Source organism: Filicampus tigris, chromosome 3 (genome assembly GCF_054856515.1).
Source record: "Filicampus tigris isolate MCC_2025a chromosome 3, RoL_Ftig_1.0, whole genome shotgun sequence".
NCBI classification, from domain to species: domain Eukaryota; kingdom Metazoa; phylum Chordata; class Actinopteri; order Syngnathiformes; family Syngnathidae; genus Filicampus; species Filicampus tigris.
This window is the reverse complement of record NC_141219.1, coordinates 7,000,754-7,019,444: the sequence shown is the minus strand read 5'-3', so window position 1 is coordinate 7,019,444 and position 18,691 is coordinate 7,000,754. Positions and strand designations below refer to the sequence as shown.

General features: G+C 40.9%; 1 protein-coding gene and 1 long non-coding RNA gene across 9 annotated transcripts in view; one reads left to right on the top strand and one right to left on the bottom strand.

Annotated features, from left to right (window-relative positions):
- The window catches only part of LOC147149715 (protein kinase C-binding protein NELL1-like), a 154,852-nt gene extending 137,580 nt beyond the window's left edge, over positions 1 to 17,272 (top strand). The window contains exons 17-20 of the mRNA XM_086025785.1: positions 4,464 to 4,657; positions 8,349 to 8,525; positions 8,779 to 9,003; positions 10,428 to 17,272. Of these exons, the coding sequence (XP_085881911.1) occupies positions 4,464 to 4,657; positions 8,349 to 8,525; positions 8,779 to 9,003; positions 10,428 to 10,478 (647 nt within the window). The 3' untranslated portion in view covers positions 10,479 to 17,272. The remainder of the gene's footprint in view (positions 1 to 4,463; positions 4,658 to 8,348; positions 8,526 to 8,778; positions 9,004 to 10,427) is intronic.
- The window catches only part of LOC147149713 (uncharacterized), a 150,437-nt gene that overhangs the window by 106,397 nt on the left and 25,349 nt on the right, over positions 1 to 18,691 (bottom strand). The gene's annotated exons all lie outside the window — the stretch shown is intronic.

The following is an 18,691-nucleotide window of genomic DNA, read 5'->3' as shown; positions in this document are numbered from 1 at the left end:
TTGCTCATAATAGCATGCAATTATGAAAGTGCCGTAGTTGCAATAAATAATCACATACGACGCTGTCCAATTTCCACAATATAGCAGCGCTAGCTATACCATGCTAGCATTAGGACCAGAAACAAGCGGACTTTAGTCACGGCTGCTACTTGTGACTTGTTCATTTTTTTTTTTTTTTTACCATGTTTATTGACTTGTTCTTAATATAGTGTCACTACAACACAAAATTCCTCAGGCATGGGGGTTTCTTTGAACAACAACAAGAAAAAGTCATAACTGCAAACTACTACTACTTGCAAAGTCACAGGCGAAATTCAAACACAGAATCGTCTCCCTGTGGTGCTGCGGTTGAGTGCAAATCTGCATTTTGTAGAATTCAATACTTTCATAAATCAGTGCCTTTGCAGCAAGTAGCAATCAATGAAACTTGATTGGGTTTTCAATATTTTCCATTCTGGCGGCGAGGGGGGACGATGGGCCATGGTTGAGATACAGATAAACATTCACCATGTATAATCCGTCACTGAACATAAAAGTAAATTTATGAATCTAATCACATTAATTCAGTCAACTATAGTTGGAAAGTATAGGAAAGATTAATGCAGGTATTAGATCTGCCTAATAGTCTACACGAGTTTAAGCGCTCTCTGCTGGAATTGGTCAGTGATTCCCAACCAGTGTGCCGTGAGAGCTCTTAAAATGGAAGTCAACGAAAACATTTTTTTGTTTTTTTTCAAGAATATGTTCTATTCAAGACCACTAGTTGAAACAGGGCATTCTGATTAAGATTGCGTTTGTGGAATATAAGTTAAGCAGCAAAATGCTCATTTTTAGCCATCTCTTGGGGCGGCCATTTTGTCTTCCGTCGACAGAAAATGATGTCACAACTGCTCACAACGACCAATCACAGCTCAGATTCATAAAAACAGGTCAGAAGCGATTGGTCGTTGTGAGCGGTTGTGATGTCATTTTCAGTCGACAGAAGACAAAATGGCCGCCCCCAGAGATGGCTAAAAAGGGGTGTATTTTACTGCTTATTAACTCATATTCCACAAACGCAAAATCAATAAGAATGCCATGTTTCAACTAGTGGGCCTGCTGGGAACATATTCTTGAAAAAATATGTTTGGGTTGACTTTCCCTTTAAGGTGTGCCGGGGGAAATCAATTTCGCAAAATTTGTCATAAAATGATTAATTGACTCCAAATAATGTATCCTTGCCTATCTATGCCAGTAACTTACAGTGACAGACAGAACAAATGATGACATTAGATGACAGGTGATTAATAACAAGCACAAATGTGGGATAACTATTAAATAATTATTCCTTCAGCACTGAGATTTCTTTTAACTTAAAATACGTGCCTTGGCTCAGTGAAGGTAGGCAATCGCCGACTTAAGTTATTACGTAGTTGCGTATTAGCTTTAGAGTTGCTAGGGTGATCCAAGTAATGCTGAAGCGATCAAAGGATCCGTATCGGGTTTAATGAGCTATTTGCAGTTTGTGGTTTGCATTTTGTTTCCATGTGTACTTAGACTTGCATGGCTTAACCTTTGAGTCACTCAACTAAATTGTATTTAAAGACACCTTTAAAGCAACGACCGTAGCTGTAATAAAGGGCTGTACATAAAGATTGAACACAAGAGAATAGAAAGCCAATTTTGTCACTGTACGGTGGAGAGATAACGATACAACAAATAACTACCGGCAGGATTAATGTGCTCGCGGCTCACTGCTTGAGAGTTTCTCGATCCCCCTGCCGGGAGTTTCGGGATGGGAGCGGCTGGCTCGATAATTAAGCATATACCTATCATTTGACATTTCGTAAAATTCTCAAAGCGGAAGTCAACCCAAACATATTTTTTTTTCAAGAATATGTTCCCAGCAGGCCCACAAGTTGAAACAGGGCATTCTGATCAATATTGCGTTTGTGGAATAAGTGTTAATCCACTCGTTTTTAGCCATCTCCGGGGGGCAGCCATTTTGTCTTCTGTCGACTGAAAATGACATCGCGACCGCTCACGGCTGACCAGTTTTCTGGATCTGAGCCGCCATTGGTTGTTGTGAGCAGTCATGATGTCATTTTCAGTCGACAGAAGACAAAATGGCCGCCCCCGGAGATGGCTAAAAAAAACCAAGCGGATTAACACTTATTCTACAAACGCAATATTTATCAGAATATCTCGTTCCAACTAGTGGGCTTGCATAGAACATATTCTAAAAAAAAAAAAAAAAAGTTTGCACTGACTATTTTAAGTTAAAAAGTCATTGATAATATTTATAATTTGTTAGCATTAACAATATAATATAGGTGCAGTAAACCTTATGGAAATATAAAACATTATTTTGGCGATTACCAAATTTTGGGCAGCTGTGGTATATATAAACCTTACATGGGTGAGGGTCTATCAAATGTGTTTACGCACTGTACTGCAAAACAGCCCGTGGACCACATGCAACAATGAGCACCATTTTTTTTTCTTCAACCGAACAGAGCTGGGAAGACTGAATAAAATAGCATACGCTCGCATTCGCACTCGGTTCATTCCGAAGCATTGCGGGGACGTTGAATGGCGTCGCGTTAGGCTGCGCGTTCCCCTATTGCGGATGGCAGCAGCTGTGAGCCGCGTTGCTTTTGCATTATTGCTTTGACTGAGAGCTACACGGACTGCATCTCAAAATACATGCGTTACGCCTGAAGCCTTAGCGAGAGTCGCGTGGCTACAACGGCAAGGTTTTCCACCAAGATGAGGAGAATGCATTGTGGGGAAAAAAAACAACAACAACAACAATGCGCATAACAATGTGTCGGTACCCCTTTCTCGTTGGCTGTAATTGACCTGACCTTTCTGTATGGAGACGGCCACAGCAGAGACATCATTTCGATTTGCAAATTTGCAATTTTTGAGTTTCTGGAGACTGGAAGTACTCACACAGTTAAGACGGATTTGTATTTGAGTGCCCATGCAATATGTATTCCATGGTATCGGTGCACTTGTTTCTGACTTTTAGGGTTTCCATTTTGGTTGGCTGTGCTCAGCTGCATCCTCCTAATGACTTTTGTGTTGCAGTCTTGGGTGTGTGTCATCTGCGAGCAAGCAGCTTCTGGCGGAATGTGGTGAATGTAGCATGACGGGCATTAATCCTTCAGCAGCAGAGGTGCATGTCCTACCGACTAATGGGGATTTTATGTAGAGTATGCAAACAGTCTGTGGGAGGAACAATACATTCTCCGCTGAGCTGTTGTGCTCTGGCTGATTTTTTTTTTTTTTTTTTTTCCTGCAAACTTGATTCTGCAAACAATTACAGAACGTGTTCAGCAGCGGTACGGTGCATCGTCATGGCTACGACGTGAGCCGAGCTTCATGTCGCGTCAGTGGCTCGCCTGCCAAATGCAACCGTACCTTGAATGGGAACAACTCACATTCTGCTCTTTGTTTACGTTTTATTTGGGCTTTAGCGATTCGATTACTTTGAAAGGCTGACATCGGTGTGGCAATTAACAAGCAACAAAAGTGGCATGAATTCAAACGCCAGATGGAGCTGACCCCAGCATTTGGGCAGGATGTCACATTTGGTTTGGCAAAAGAAAATGAAAATGAGTAACACTACAGCTGCGCCTCGACAGGCACCTGGATGCTGCCGAGTCATAATTTGACATGCATAGAAAGAGTAAAATGCTCGGACTGTATTTGAACCTTATAAATCTCCACTTGGTTGTTGTCTTTTTTTCTTTTTTGACGGGTTTTCATCCGTCAGTGTACTCGTCACCAACCGCGTCCGTCAGTGACAGTTCGTTAGTCCATCACTGGCGTTTTTTTCTGATGTTTTTTTTTTTTTTTTTTTTGGGGTGACCGACTGACAGACCAACGGACTTTCTGACAGACAAACTAACGGACTTATGATGACATTTCAATTTGTCGCGAAAAATGACTGATGACGAATGACGGACTGGCAAAATTTAGTCAAATGCTCATTCGAAGCAAAATGATGTTCTTTTATGTACGTTATCGCAGTATGAGATTAGCCGCCAGCCTCTAGGGCTATCTCCAACTATAAGCTGACGCTAAACACGGCTTTTAATTGCTAAAACCTTGGAAAGAGTAACACAATAACCAAGCTGTACTGTAACACTTTTGAGCACCCTTGACACAAACTGCAACAAAAGAGTCATGGCCAATCAAGCCATTGATTGGTTGACAGAAAACATTGCTTTCCTAAAGCCAGCACCAACGTAATTGGAACAATACAAAGTTGAAAAAAAAAAAAAAAGTTGGATTTTGATGGAGTGAGGATCAAAGCTGTAACGTGCCAAGTTTCTCATTGAATCGGCAGCCGGTATGATGCGTCCCACCTGTTTTTTTTGCGCTGGGTAACGGACCGCCAGCAAAGACAATCCACAAAAGCAAAATCTTTTTGCAATCGGATTGTTTCTGTGACTTGATTTCTGTCCGCCTCCTAGACGTCGATGAGTGCAGTTTGCAGAAGCACACCTGCTGGAATAGCAGCGTGTGCGTCAATCTACCAGGAAGCTACGATTGCGTATGCACATCAGGTCCGGGCTGCTCTGGGGACTGTCCGCAGGAGGAGGGCATCAAAAGGAACAGAGAAGACTGGAAACCCAGCTATGACATCTGCACCATTTGTTCCTGCAAGGTACAAAGTCCAAGCCAATACATACAAAGTGCTACGTGTGTTTTGATGACATTGTGGGACTTTGTCTTAAATGTGGCAATCCGTTCAACTCACTCAATTCAGTAGAAGGTCGAATGGTTCATACTAACACTTAATTCATTCACTGCCAGACATTTTCAGACCCTCTTTTACCCCTAACGTTTGAAAAAATATATAAATAAATTCCTGGGATTGAATGGCTGGACTGTGAAAAGACAAATAAATGCGTCGATGGCAGTGAATGAGTTAAATGGTTGATGACGATCGTTAAATAAACCAACAGGTGTGACCATGCCAACCAGGGGCGGAGCCCCAGATTGAAAGACTGCCCATCCAGTGAGATTCATAAGAAAATATATACTTTTACATTTTTAGTAAATTATGAAATTATTTGTGTTTTTTTTTTTTAATTGAATATTAAAAATGGCATAATTGTGGTCGTCAAAGGAAGATCTGAACTTCATGTTATTCGGTTTGCCATTTTATTTGAATATATAATGTGTCGGGACATAAGGATTGTGCGAAGCGAGAGAAATATTCAGGCCCACCCTGATTTTTCCAGGCACACCCATTAGCCACATTTTGGCTCCGCCCCTTGTGCCAACATATTAAAAAAAAAAATGTTGAAGAGCCTTTAATTCAAGAACAACATCATTCACCATCTATCTCTTGACCCGTTTTAAACATAAAGCATCAAACAGGCTACACTTCAGGGGCAAAAAAACGCCTACCTTGGGTTTGCAATCTGAAAAAATATTTGTCACGGGTAAACAACTTACTTTCGGTCTGCAGAGTCTGAGGTGTGAAGCGTGTGTAGAGGCTGTCCGGCATGATCGGCGATGATGCAAATGCAATCCTTGCACCACGTGTGCCAACACAATCCAGTCGAAGATAAAGACAGCCTTACACCCCTTTGGCACATACTTCACATATTCAGCACCATTTTTACCAAATCAAATAACCCACAGAAAGAGCATCTCCAACAAAGGCCACATTGAACACGTTGGATAAATAATTTCATGTAAAACATGTCGTTCACAGTAATTATATTCATTATGGAGCTGTTGACAAAAAAAGTAAACAGGCAGCACTGATGTGCATTTGCTGAGAAATCACAACACAGCGCCGGACTGAATGCATTTACTTCCTGGCGTTGCGAGCGTGGCCCAATTGGCTGTAATTCCCCAGCAGGCTTGAGACCGTAAACATAAAGACCAAGGCCATAAGAATTGGCCTCATGGTTACTGAAGCAGGACAATATGCAGAGATAAAACATTGGCTCGGCGTTACCTTTTAATGGTATGCAGAGTGATTTTATGGCCCTCGTACATTTTCTAACGGCCCTTTCTTGTAACATTTTTATATGCGCACTGCACTGCCGTCCGTCCCTGAGCCAGACAGTGCTTGCTGGTCTGTGTAAAACCAACCATTAGGTTTTTAACAGGCGGAGTGGAAGATATAGGGACAGAGTGTCCAGAAATGCGGTCAATATACAGCCAGCGCCTCGATAACACTCTAAAAACAGTAGGGTTAAAAAACAACACCATTTTGGGGTCAAAAATGGACCAGTTCACTACTTGGGTCAATTTGACCCAACTTTCAGTTTTTTTTTATGCGGAAAACAAGCCAAAGAATGGGTAGTTTTGTACAAAACAACCCCTAAAATTGGACTGTTTTGTACAAAACAATACAAGAAAGTGGGTCAAATTGACCCAATTAGTGGATTGGTCCTTTTTTGACCCAAAATGGTGTTATTTTTAACCCAACTTTTTTTAGAGTGTAGGGACCAAGACCTGCCCTTAAAAAATAAGTGATTTACAGATAATCCTCCAAAATATACTCCAACACTTGCTAGGGCAAACAGTTGTTAACCTCGATAAGTACAGTACGTTTAGGGGTAATTTTATTAACAGTCTGTGTAAAGTGAAAATAAAAATGTTTTGTAAATTTGGCACACCACAGACAAGAGTGCCGTACCGGTAAATTGTCTGCCAAATTTGAAGGAATAAAGAAACTCGCATATAGGATGAGGCTTCAAAATGGTGAAAAAAAAAAAAAAAAAAAAAAAAATCGAGGCATTTTCTCAGCTCTCGGACGTGAATCTATATGAACGTATGATTAGCGCATATTGTTACATATAAACGGATGCGGAACTAATACGGAAATCAGAAGCCAGTAAAAAATGATCTGTTCAACTATTATTCAATTTATTTTAAAAGGGATATTGTCAAGAAAGAAAGAAAGAAAGAAAGAAAGAAAGAGAAACACAATCAGGGAAGCTGCAAAGGGACCTACAGCAACAATAACAAGGAGTTGCATAAAAACTTTGCTGGTAAAAAAAATTAATGTATGTTTAGGGCAAGACCAACACTTCACATCACAAAAAAAAAAAAAAAAAAAAAGAAAAAGAAAAATAGCCAGAGGGACCCAAACACCGTGCTAGGCAATTATTGGTTCCAAATACCAAGCAATTTTGCCTCAAAACCTTTGCTTGTCTGAAGCCGAAGAGGGATTTCTGCTTTCAACACAGCGATTACTCACGTCATATTTTTGAATCTATGGTTATTTACAGATAATGCAAAATAAATACAAACGTATGCATCCAGTTCCTGTTTTGAAAACAATGCGATATAACCATTTCATCCTGAAAAAAAAAATCCATCCCTTTTCTGTAGAAAGTTACTAATTGTGTCCGACACTGCCACTATTCAATGCTTGAATCTCAAGTTGGTATCTTGAAAAGTTCGCTCGTATCTCAAGGAACCACTGCACCTGCAGTCAGTGAGGTCATCAAAAGAGGACTACAAGTAGACGATGTCATTAATTGCATTCTCACTCGCAAATATGACCAATTCAATGTTTCAATCAGAGGTGGGCATTTTTACCAAATTTTGCTGGTCCGACATTCGTCATCCGTCTGAATTTTAATCAGCAGTCAGTTCGTCAGTTAAGTCCGTCAGTGGTTCGTCAGACCGTCAACCCCCCCAAAAAAAAACAAAAAAAACCCCAGCAAAACAGGCGTTCGTCGCGGTTTGTGACGATTACATTGACGGCGCAAAATGCACTTTCATTAGTGCTTAGTCAGTCATTTTTAGTGTCCCGACAATCGTCAATTATTCTCTTTCCGTTGTGTTTTTCAACAGTCTTACAGAATATTTTTTAAAGTATGTATTTGCATTCATATTTAACTTGGGTGCATATATATTTTTAAATCATATTTTTATATGGTAGCTTTCCATTGTATTGCTGAAATATGTTGACCAAGTGTGTACATTTTTTTTTTAACTAATTGATCGCAATTAATTGTATTTTTCAATTAAAATGTTTTTATGAAGCGTGGAAATGATATTTCTGTGACAAAAATCTTGTCCTCTAAGTTTGGCTGCAAAGTGAACAGAGGTCAGATGCCGCAGGAAGTAAATAAAACGGAGTTAACTGAGTTCTTTTTTTTTTTTTAAGGTCTTATGAAATTGAAATCAATCTCCATCGTTAATGCTTTAACTTTGACAGCCCTAATTGTTGACACACGTCGTCCCACTTTGCTTGTTGTCAGGGTCCGAAGGAATGCAATTTAAATGGCGGGGAAGCCGAGTCAATTTGCAGGACCACATGCTTTGCTCTTTTTTTTTTTTTTTTCTCCAATGCTCTTGAACCCGTGACCTCTGTTTTTCAGGACGGCCAGACATATTGTAGAAGGAAACCATGCGACTGCGGGGACCCGGAGGAGGATCTGTTCTGCTGTCCCAGTTGTGATAACAGACCCAGCAGCCAGTGTTTGGACCAGAGCGGCCGCACACTCTACCGAAGCGGCTCGTCCTGGCTTTCCGGCTGCCAGCAGTGCCGCTGCATGGTCAGCGCACACGCGCGCGTACGCGCAGAATGTAAATTGGCAACAAAAATGAAACCTGACCTTCATGGCAAATCCCTGAGGGTTGTAACTGAATCTCCTCATCAATACGCAGCTCAAACTTAAGCTTTGTTTTACACCCGGTCACGGCATGCCGTTGGGTTGACTTTGCGTGTTTCGTTGAGGAACCCACACGATTGCCACGTTGCTTTATTTTCAACCTTTTTTTTTTTTTTTTTTGTCCGTGTGTTTCCAGGAGGGGGAGGTGGACTGTTGGCCTCTGGTTTGTCCTGTGCTGATGTGCGAGTACACAGCAGTGGCCGAGGGGGAATGCTGCCCGCGCTGCGTCGCAGACCCCTGCCTGGCCGACAGTCTGTCCTACGACATCCGGCAAACGTGCTCGGACCACGCGGGCATCACTCGCCTCAGTGGGGACACATGGCAGATGCCCAACTCCCCCTGCACCAGCTGCATGTGTAAAGTAAGACAAAGCAACATTTCGAGGTGGCTGCGGTGCCCTAGTTGTGGTTTTAAAATGGTGTTTATTGTGAGTCGTCTATGTGAATTATTTAAAGGGGAAGTCAACACATGCGTTTGTGTAATATGAGTTCGGCCATTTTGTCACGTGCCGTCGACTGAAAATGACGCCAAAGTTGCTCAGGGCTCAGGTAACGAGCAATCACGGCTCACCTGTTTTCTGAAGCTGAGCCGTGATTGGTTGTTACTTGACACCCGAACAACTGTGATATCATTTTCAGTCGACAGCAAGTGAGAAAATGGCCGACTCTGAGATGACTTACAACGGGCGGATGTTAGTACTTAACTCATATTCCACAAACGCAATATCAACCAGAATGCCGTGTTTAGACCAGTGGAGGCACATAGAGCATAATATTCTCAAGACAAATTTCGAGTTGACTTCCCCTTTAACATTGTTGTTGTTTCTTTCACTGAAACAGTTCTACTTAAGTGCAGCTGAAATAATAACAAATGTGATTTTATTCAAATATAAATGTACTTCTGATTGAATTGTAAATATACTATTGTAATTAGGGATGGCCGGTACCACTTTTTTCAGACAGATACCACTACATGTATTCACTCTTCGAATAATCACCGATATCGAGTACCGATACAGCTAGTACTTTTGATATGAAAAAAATTGTATTTAACACAATGACAAAACAAATGTTAACAAAGAAGGACTTAACTCAGTGACAGATTTGATTGTTTTTCCTTTAAGTATCAGTGGCTAATATCGGCAGCCATCATGAGTACCCGATACCTTAAAATAAGGCCGGTATAGGCTTATACCGATACCTGGTATCGGTACCCCACCCATCCCAAGTTGTTATACTTCTTTATACTAATATTCTAGTAGTAGATGTTCATGTATGCAATAATATTATGTTTGAAGTTAAAAATACTGGTAGTATAACAACAAAAAATGTGAAAGTTTTATTGACTGTATACTTCTCTGGTCGTTATACGGTACACAGTATATTTTTTACGGGGCATAGAGAGTGATCCCTGCCGCAAATAGCGACATTTTGCGAATAATTGACTCCCCCCAAAAAGGTTTTGGATTGCTACAGATGCCTCAAAATGATGCCAAAGTACTACTTATATTTCGGGCCGAGTTTTGGCCTGTCTTATAGAAGCTCCCCCCACTCACTTCACTAGAGTTCCTTGGCACCAAGATGTCCCAAGATGATGCCAAAGAGCTAGTTTTATATTAGACGAGGCTTTTGGCACATGTGTGGCATCTTTCAGGAAAAATACGTGAGTTTTTCAGAAAATAATGGGAGATAGGTTCAAACAAAAAACATAAGAAGTTATTTATGAACAGTACACGCACAAGTAAATGCTTGCTTCTCCTTTGTGCTCTAATGCTGCCCGACACAGAATGGAAACGTCTGCTGTTCGCTGGATCTCGACTGCCTTCAGAACAACTGAGGCTCCGCTTCTTTGCGACCTTTTCACTCACTACCTTTCCCTGACGCCTCCTTTCGCCACAAGGGCCGCCACGCCCTACAACGGAGCCCTTGAGGGTTTTTTTTGGACTAGCACTTGCACATTCTTGTGTATGCCATTGTGTGCATCGAAAATATAAACATACACCGGTTGAGACATTGAGTTTTTTCCCCCACCTGAAACTCTGCCGGCGGGGCGTGACTGCGAGTAGCTCGGCAGGAGCCTAAGGCTGAAGTTACTCACATCCCTGTTGTATGCCTTCATCTTTTCTTCTGTTTCACAATAGGGCTGCCACGATTAGTCGACTAGTCACGTCGACGATCAAAATCGTCGACAATTAATTTGAATCGCCGACGCGTCGTTTATTTGTATATTTATTTATTTGGCACGTTATTTTTCTCTCGGGACTGCCGCGTCTCGCTCTTCTCCCGCTGGCTGTTTTTCATCTCCAATGCACATGCGCGGTGGTGGTAATCCGCTGGATGTAAACAGAAGCATTGTGGGTAAAGTAGTGTAAGCCTTACACGGCAAGGGCTAATTCGTGTTGGCAACAGAGTCCGAAATTTACGGCGCATTTCACCAGATATACTCAATACAATGCAAACCTGCCTTTTATGGCAGCACGATGGGGATGCCGGATCATTTAAAAAAAGGAAGCAAGTTTGTGCTTATGCCTGATTTCATATCTGACATCGGCATTGTGTGTAGAAGCTAGCTGCGGTTAGCATACACACGCTACGTGCTAACACGTCTTAGAATCTTCTATGGATTAAGCAGCCATTATTCAGTAAACTCGCGTTGCTTAACAACCAAAAGTCTGTGTGTTTATGCCCGTGGTGGACATCGAAGCAGGAAGCGCACGTTTGCTCTCTCTCTCTTTCTCTCAGACGCGGAATGGAGTGATGCGTTCATGAACTGGTAAATATCAGCACTCAACACAAAAACGACATGTGTGCCACTCATCGGCATCACATAACAACACGGTTAAGTTTGTTGTAATCTACTATGTTATCTTCCTTTTTTTTGTTACAGGAGCATGCCACATTTTGATTGTGTAGATGAATTTACTACTTTGAAATTATGCATACTAGTGAAAAGAATAACAAAACCTTTTTGATAAAGTTTAAATTAACACAAAATTAAAAACCAATACAAGTGTTTATTTTAGTTTTGCTTGAGCACGGAGCATTTGTCCAATTTACTATTCTGATTTCACTACCTTCCGTTAAAAAAAAAAAGTCTTGGTGCCCCAAAAGAGTGAAATATGTATACAAGTACTTCTTTTTGTATTCATTGATCATTTCACTGTATTAGTGCAACTCTGCATAGTGTATAGTTTTGGTTCAATTTTAAAACGCACTAAAGAATTACAGCTAAAAGTTTTAAGGCCAGAGTATCGCCATCAATTTAAGTCGCACCTTTATTTATAAACATGCCAGGAATGATGGCTTGAATTGCAAAGTTTAGTACAAGTTGAATATAATATCATCTTGTCTTCATGATTAGTTTGTACATAAAGAATTTAGGCTGTAAACGAATGAGGCTTCTTATAAGAGCAGCGGCTATGATCCGATTAGTCGACTAATCGCGACTACTGTTGGTGATTAGTCGACTAGCAAAATAATCGTTTGTGGCAGCCCTATTTCACAACATACTGTATATTTTGGCTATGAGCTCTCGAGCCCCAAACCAAGACACAAGATGGTGAGAGCTGTCATTCAGAGTTTTAGCCTAGTAATGAGGTCAATGAGAATTCTTATAGACTGCCGTATACATTCTATAAAATATGTAATGAACCACCATCGAAAGCATCATTCACAATCAATTAGAATTATTGTCGTCACTCGTGTTTGGCTTTGAAGTGTTCAATCGACCAATGTAGAAAAGGGTGGCCCACCAAAATACAAACTTTTTGGGGAGCAAGGAATCAATATGCTTAAAGATAATTACATAGAGAAATCTTTAAGTTTGAAACAAGAAACAATGTGGGGAAAATGTGGGATAGTTAATCGGATGTGAAGGAATAAGCCTGCTGGTGGTAATTGTCAAACAAAGCATTTCTCAGCAATATCAAATGAAGTCAACACACTGATTTATTCCACGCAATACCAGGTTTTACCTCAAGAAGCAATAGTGAGTTACTGTATCTTCCAGTAGGCAGAAGAACATCAAAGTGTTTGCCAATGATAAAAAAAATTAACAAAAACAATCCAATCATTACAAATAAATTGTGTTTTTTTTCTTCATAGTTTTCCTGCAGCAATTATCCTAGCTAAAATCTGAGCTATGCCAAAAAAAAAATATATATATAAAAATCAACACAGCTCAAATTAAATACTCTTGTCCTGCATTACATTGTTTTCTTTTAACTCATTCCAAAGGTAAAACGGTTTTACATCACAGCTTCTTACATGTGGCACTTTTAAATGTACATATTTGTAAAAATATTTAACCCCCTCAAAACATAAATCTGGACAGTCTGGGTTATTTTTTTCTTCCACACGGTACTTGACAATGATATGTGCACAAAGATGCATAAAGAGCAAGTCACCCCAAAAAAATCTTCATAATATGTTCCATGCAGCCCCGCTAGCGTAAACACGGCATTCTGATTCATAATTGTGCTTATGATATTCGAGTTACGTAGTAAAATCCAACCGTTTTTGTCCATTTCAGGGGGCGGCCATTTTGTTTTTTGCTGTTGACTCAAATAACAGCCAATAATGGCTCAACTTCAGAAAACGTGAGCCGTGATTGGTCGTTACCTGAGCGACCGTGATGTCATTTTCGGTCAACGGCAAGTGACAAAATGGCCGCTCTTTGGGATGGCGAAAAAACAGGTGGATTTTGCCGCGTAACTCATATTCAACACACGCGATCAGAATCAGAATGCCGTGTTTCGACTAGTGGAGGCTCATCGAACGTATTCTTGTAAAGAACATTTTTGATTTGACTTCCTTTTAAGCCTACAGGCCTTTTAACGAGTGTGAGTATCGGACCTCTCAATGGGGACTCTATTATAGTATTCACATTTTGCTCTATAATTCCTTCATAGGCATCAGTGCTCCTCTCATATAAAGTTGACTGTCAAATAATTCCGCAGTGTGATGGTGTGCCGCCAAAGCCTGTAGGCCCGCAGCGGCGCTAGACATTGATTAAATTGCCGGACATTGTTGTTGGTCAGATTGCTCTGTCATTCCCAAGGCTGCTGAGCTCCTCGCTGTATGGCACACATGCAATGACAGCAAGACATTAAAAAGGGGGAAAAGAGAGGTAATTAAAGGCCCGGCCGTCTGGATTTGAGTATGCCAGCAGGGCACCGTGTGTCTTATCTGTTTACAGACGGTCAGGCTCATTAAGGCAGAAAATGTCAGTGCTCTTTCTGCAACACTACACATGTTCGCAGCCCATATTCACTCCTGTCCTGTTCTCCATCATACTGATGTTTGTCTTGAGAGGACTTGTTTCCCTTGAGTGCCCCTTTCATCACACTTTGAGAGTGTCGCTGTCAGTAAGATTTGCCCCCCCCCAAGAAGTAAGATGGATTTCCAGCACTGTATCCGCAGTTTTACGTACAAGCACAGACACTGGAATGAAATATTTGTGTAACATTCTCTTGGACCATGCAATGAAACATCTGGTTTGCCCGGATCACCTTTTGGCCAAATGACGGTAATTCAGTAGGCTTGACAGTAAAAGAAGAAATATACAACACTTTTCAGAGCTGAGTGGATATCATTAGTTTTACTTGATCCTTGAACTTATGTTGTCACTGGCCACAACACTGTAAAACTGTAAAAAACACAACTTATATTTTTTGGAGCTAAAACAGGAATTTAAGTTGGAACAACTTTAACTCATTCACCGTAATTGACAAATTTATTTGAAGAGCTGGGCAAGTCCGTCCCTACCGGTCGGACCCTCCGGCCCGGCCGGATGCCCATTTTTGCGGCTGGGGGGGTGGGGGTTGACAATTTTTTTTAAATGGCTGGACTAAGCATGGCCGGAAGTGCATTTTAGTCCGGCCCACTAATCGGCTCTCATGCGTTTGACGTGATCGCGAGGCGGCCAAATTTCATCTCAGCCTACTCAGTGATAGGCTTCTTTTTAGGCTTCTTTCTACTCGCGTCTCAGCGCGAGCGACAACTGCCGCATTGAGTCACACGACCGCTGTTGGCGACAGGTCTGCGACACATGCCACGCACACATCAGGAATTGTTGCTGCTCTGATCGGTCTATTATGTCACATGGTGCGATGACATACAGTTTCCCACACGGAGAAGAGGAGAGCATGCAGCATGCAGCTCGTTGCTGCTGCAACGCAAACTAGTTTGGCAATGAAATTAATCATTTTTATGTAATATAATATGGGCGGGGGATCGCGGCCGGAAGGGTACCCAGGTCAAAGGTGGAGGGTCGCGGCCGGACCAGCAAAAAAGGGTCAAGTGCCCAGCTCTGTTTATTTGTCTTTTCACAGTCCAGCACATGTTTTTTTTTTCAAACGTTAGGGTAAAAGAGGGTCTAAAAATGTTTGGCAGTGAATGAGTCAAAATATAAATTATTGACATTCATGGCAACAAGTTAGCATAACAAAGCATGCAAGTTGTTTGCTCCTGAATACTTTGATGAGTCGTTTTTACGTATATATTTAAAGTGGAAGTCGAAAAAAAAATCTTTGCAATATGTTCTATGCTCCTTCACGAGCGTACACATGGCATTCTGATTAATATTGCATTTGTGGAATATGAGGCAAGCAGCAAAATACACCCGTTTTTAGCCATTTCAGGGGGCGGAAATTTTGTCACTTCTGTCGGCTGAAAATCACAGTTAAAATAAAAAAAATCATAGTTGCTCTGGGCTCAGGTAACAACCAATCAGAGCTCACCTGTTTTCAGTAACTGAGCCACGATTGGTCGTTAGCAGAGCCCTGAGCAACTGTGATGTCATTTTCAGTCGACAGAAGTGACAAAATGGCCGCCCCCAGAGATAGCCAAAAACGGGTCGAATTTGCTTGAAAAAGGAATATGGTGTGTTAACATTATTCTCTTTATATAGATAATTGTTTCGATTGTAATGTACATGCTGCAATGAATCTTGCTGACGGATGCGCATTCATTTGCCCCAACTCATATTTCCACAGATCATCTGAAGAAATGAAACATTTGACAGTCATACAGTCAATGGCCACATCGTTAAACATTTGGTAGCACCCCATTTAGTAACTACAAACCACAATCATTACCATTAAAGTAATTTAATACATTCCTAACAAACTGTTGAAATGATTGTCTTGCAAAATATCTGACAGTAAAATGTTGATAGTATTGACAGTATTTATCATTGGTTTGTGCAGATAGACCTGCCTAATAAGGTGGTCCGTGAATTTTTGAATCACGTTTTTGTGCTGTGGACAAATTTGGCCGAACAACTTCCAGATATTTCATTTGTTAATTTATTTATTTATTTTTTTATTAAGAAGAGACCTAAATTAGACACAAAGCTAGTCGGAACTGCATGTGCATTGTGTAAACTCCACAATTTGCCTTCCTTTGACCTTGCTGTGTTGGCCTCGCGAAACCTGAAGGGTCATCTTGTGATAGGCTGCGTGATTGTGCCCCCGGAGGGGACGGCGGCATGCCGAGTGGTGCGCCACCGCTTTTGTTCTCCGCCGCGTTTGACCTTGTCTCGTCTGTTCGCCGTGGCATCTGTTTGTGTCTCAGAGGAGCGTATCTCGATGTATCTTCCTTCCTCGCGACCACTTTTGTAAAACCGAATCTGTTAACTGTGCCGAGTCAGCATACAGACGAAAAACAAGCGATGTTCATGGTGTCCGTTCACATCGAAGTTGAACACAGCAGTCGAACGCAGACGTTTGTAAAAAAAAAAAAAAAATCACTAAAAACACTTTTTCTGCGCGTGCTGTTGATTTATTTGATATGAAACATAACAAAAAAAACTACTGTTGCAAGTCTCTGTGTAAATGTTTTTACATACTGACAATATGATGAAATTATACAGTTTTCTATTACTATTGTGTTCATGCATCATGTGTTCCTTTTAGTGATGACTTTTATTTCGACAGGATTGCGCATTTCTCTGTAAATAGATTGTAAAGTGAAAGGTTCTGTAAAGTACATAAGACTAATGTGAATAATTCTCATTAACTAGAGCTTCTTAGGAGTGTTTTGAGTCCAGTATGAGAAGCAAGTTGTATATTGTTTTTATTGCTATTTATTTTTCTATGTTTGCCTTAACCCTTTTAGTAACTGCCATAGTTTTTCTCTTCACTGTTTTAGGGCAACTTTATGGATTAGACTAGTCTGTATGTTTGTACACTGAAATCTGCGTCGACTGACTATTCACTGCACTGACAAACCTGATGGGGCAAATGATAATCTGACAAAATAGACTTATGTATGCATAAAAAAATAAAAAAAATTAAAAAAGAAAGAAGAAAAAAATCTGAATTCAGCATTGAGAGAAAATGTTCTCGATTCATTTTCACAAAAAAAAAAAAAAAAAAAGAGAGAAAAAAACAAGCCACTGTGTTGCTCCATTATGTCTAACTTTTGAAAAAAAAAATAATGAAGGAGCCTTGGACCTCGATCTTGATTTGCTTCTTTATATTTTTGATAGACGAACACACTGGAGCAATTCACTCGGTGCATTTATTGTTCTTGTACTCAAAGGGTTAAGTGTCATTTGGCTTGAGGACTGTGTTGTGAGTTTGCCGTAAGACATTCTCCAGTTAATAAATATTTTAGTTGTTTACTTTATTTGCTGCGTCTCCTTGGTTCCAAAGTCTGATGGCCAATGTCATTTCAATTTAGGCTTTGTCAAGAGAAATACAGTTTTCTGAACTTATCCAGCAAAAATTAATCCTGTTCCACCAGCTGCATGTAACCTAAAAAAAACCCTTTCAGGTTTTTCCTCAACGATCCAAGGCCATTTCGCCGGAGGAAATTTAATTAATTGCAATCAAGACAACATTCTTTTTGTATATTACCATCCAGACTTTTTTTTTTTCCCCCCCAGGTTTTGAACCCTGCGGCTTTTAATGTAACGTGGTTTAATTATGAATTCATACTGATGAGCTTCAAGCCGCCAAAAGATAATAAAGCAAATACCTTAAATCTGTTTCTACCCCAGCATGACCTTTGGTTGTGGTGTCAAGATAAACAAGTAATTTTACTAATTAAATCTGCACTCAAACACATTTATTACACAGGTGTCAAACTCAAGGCCCGGGGGCAAAATCTGGCCCGCGAAATCATTTTATGTGACCTGCGAAGGCAAATCATATTTGTTGACTTGGCGTGTTTCTTACAACCTGTCTTCACTTTTAACACTACATATGAGATATTGCAAACATTTGTTGCCAATCCCTCCTTTAAAATACATTGAAAAAGAGTTGAACAAACTATTTACTGGCTTCTGATTTCAAAACTAGTTATCCAAGACTTTTTTTTGGATAATATAAGGCGATCCTACATTTATGTGTTCACAGTCATAACGGCCGTCCGAGGGACACCTATGATGTGGCCCGCTACAAAAAATGAGTTTGACACTCTTGATTTAATAGAACACAGGCTCCCCAAGCATTTCTATGAGCACTTGAGTGCCACAGATCTGTTTGGATAGCTGTGTCTAATGGCCCTGATTCACCAAAAGGACGTTCACCAACAGTGACAGACGTTTACCCCCTGTGGCGTCCGACCGGCTGTCGGCACGTCACGCTGGCAAAACACACCGCAACGACAACGACACTGACCATGAAAGTACCTTCTGCGCATGCATAAGATGCAATACCCTTCCATACCATCGGCGGCGGTAGTCACTATTTCTCATTGTTAGAAAAATCCAACCCGAAAGCTGTTGGCCGGATTATAAAAACGTAAACAATGCATTCGGCTATATTCTTCGCTCACGATGAACTACCCACGCGAAGTAAACCCTCACGTTCTTTCACAAGTGAAATACGGTATTGTGAGATACTTACATTGTCAACCCTCGCTCTTGTACTTGTCAGAAGATTAAGGCGGCGAAGACTGTTTATCCGCATTTGTCACATCCCGTTGGTGCTGCAAGCGTTGATTTGCTAGCTAACGGCCAATCAGAGTGACCACATGTCCCGACTGGCGACGCCGATTCAACATGCTGAAACGCCCAACAGACGCTTCCTGACGGGTTACGAC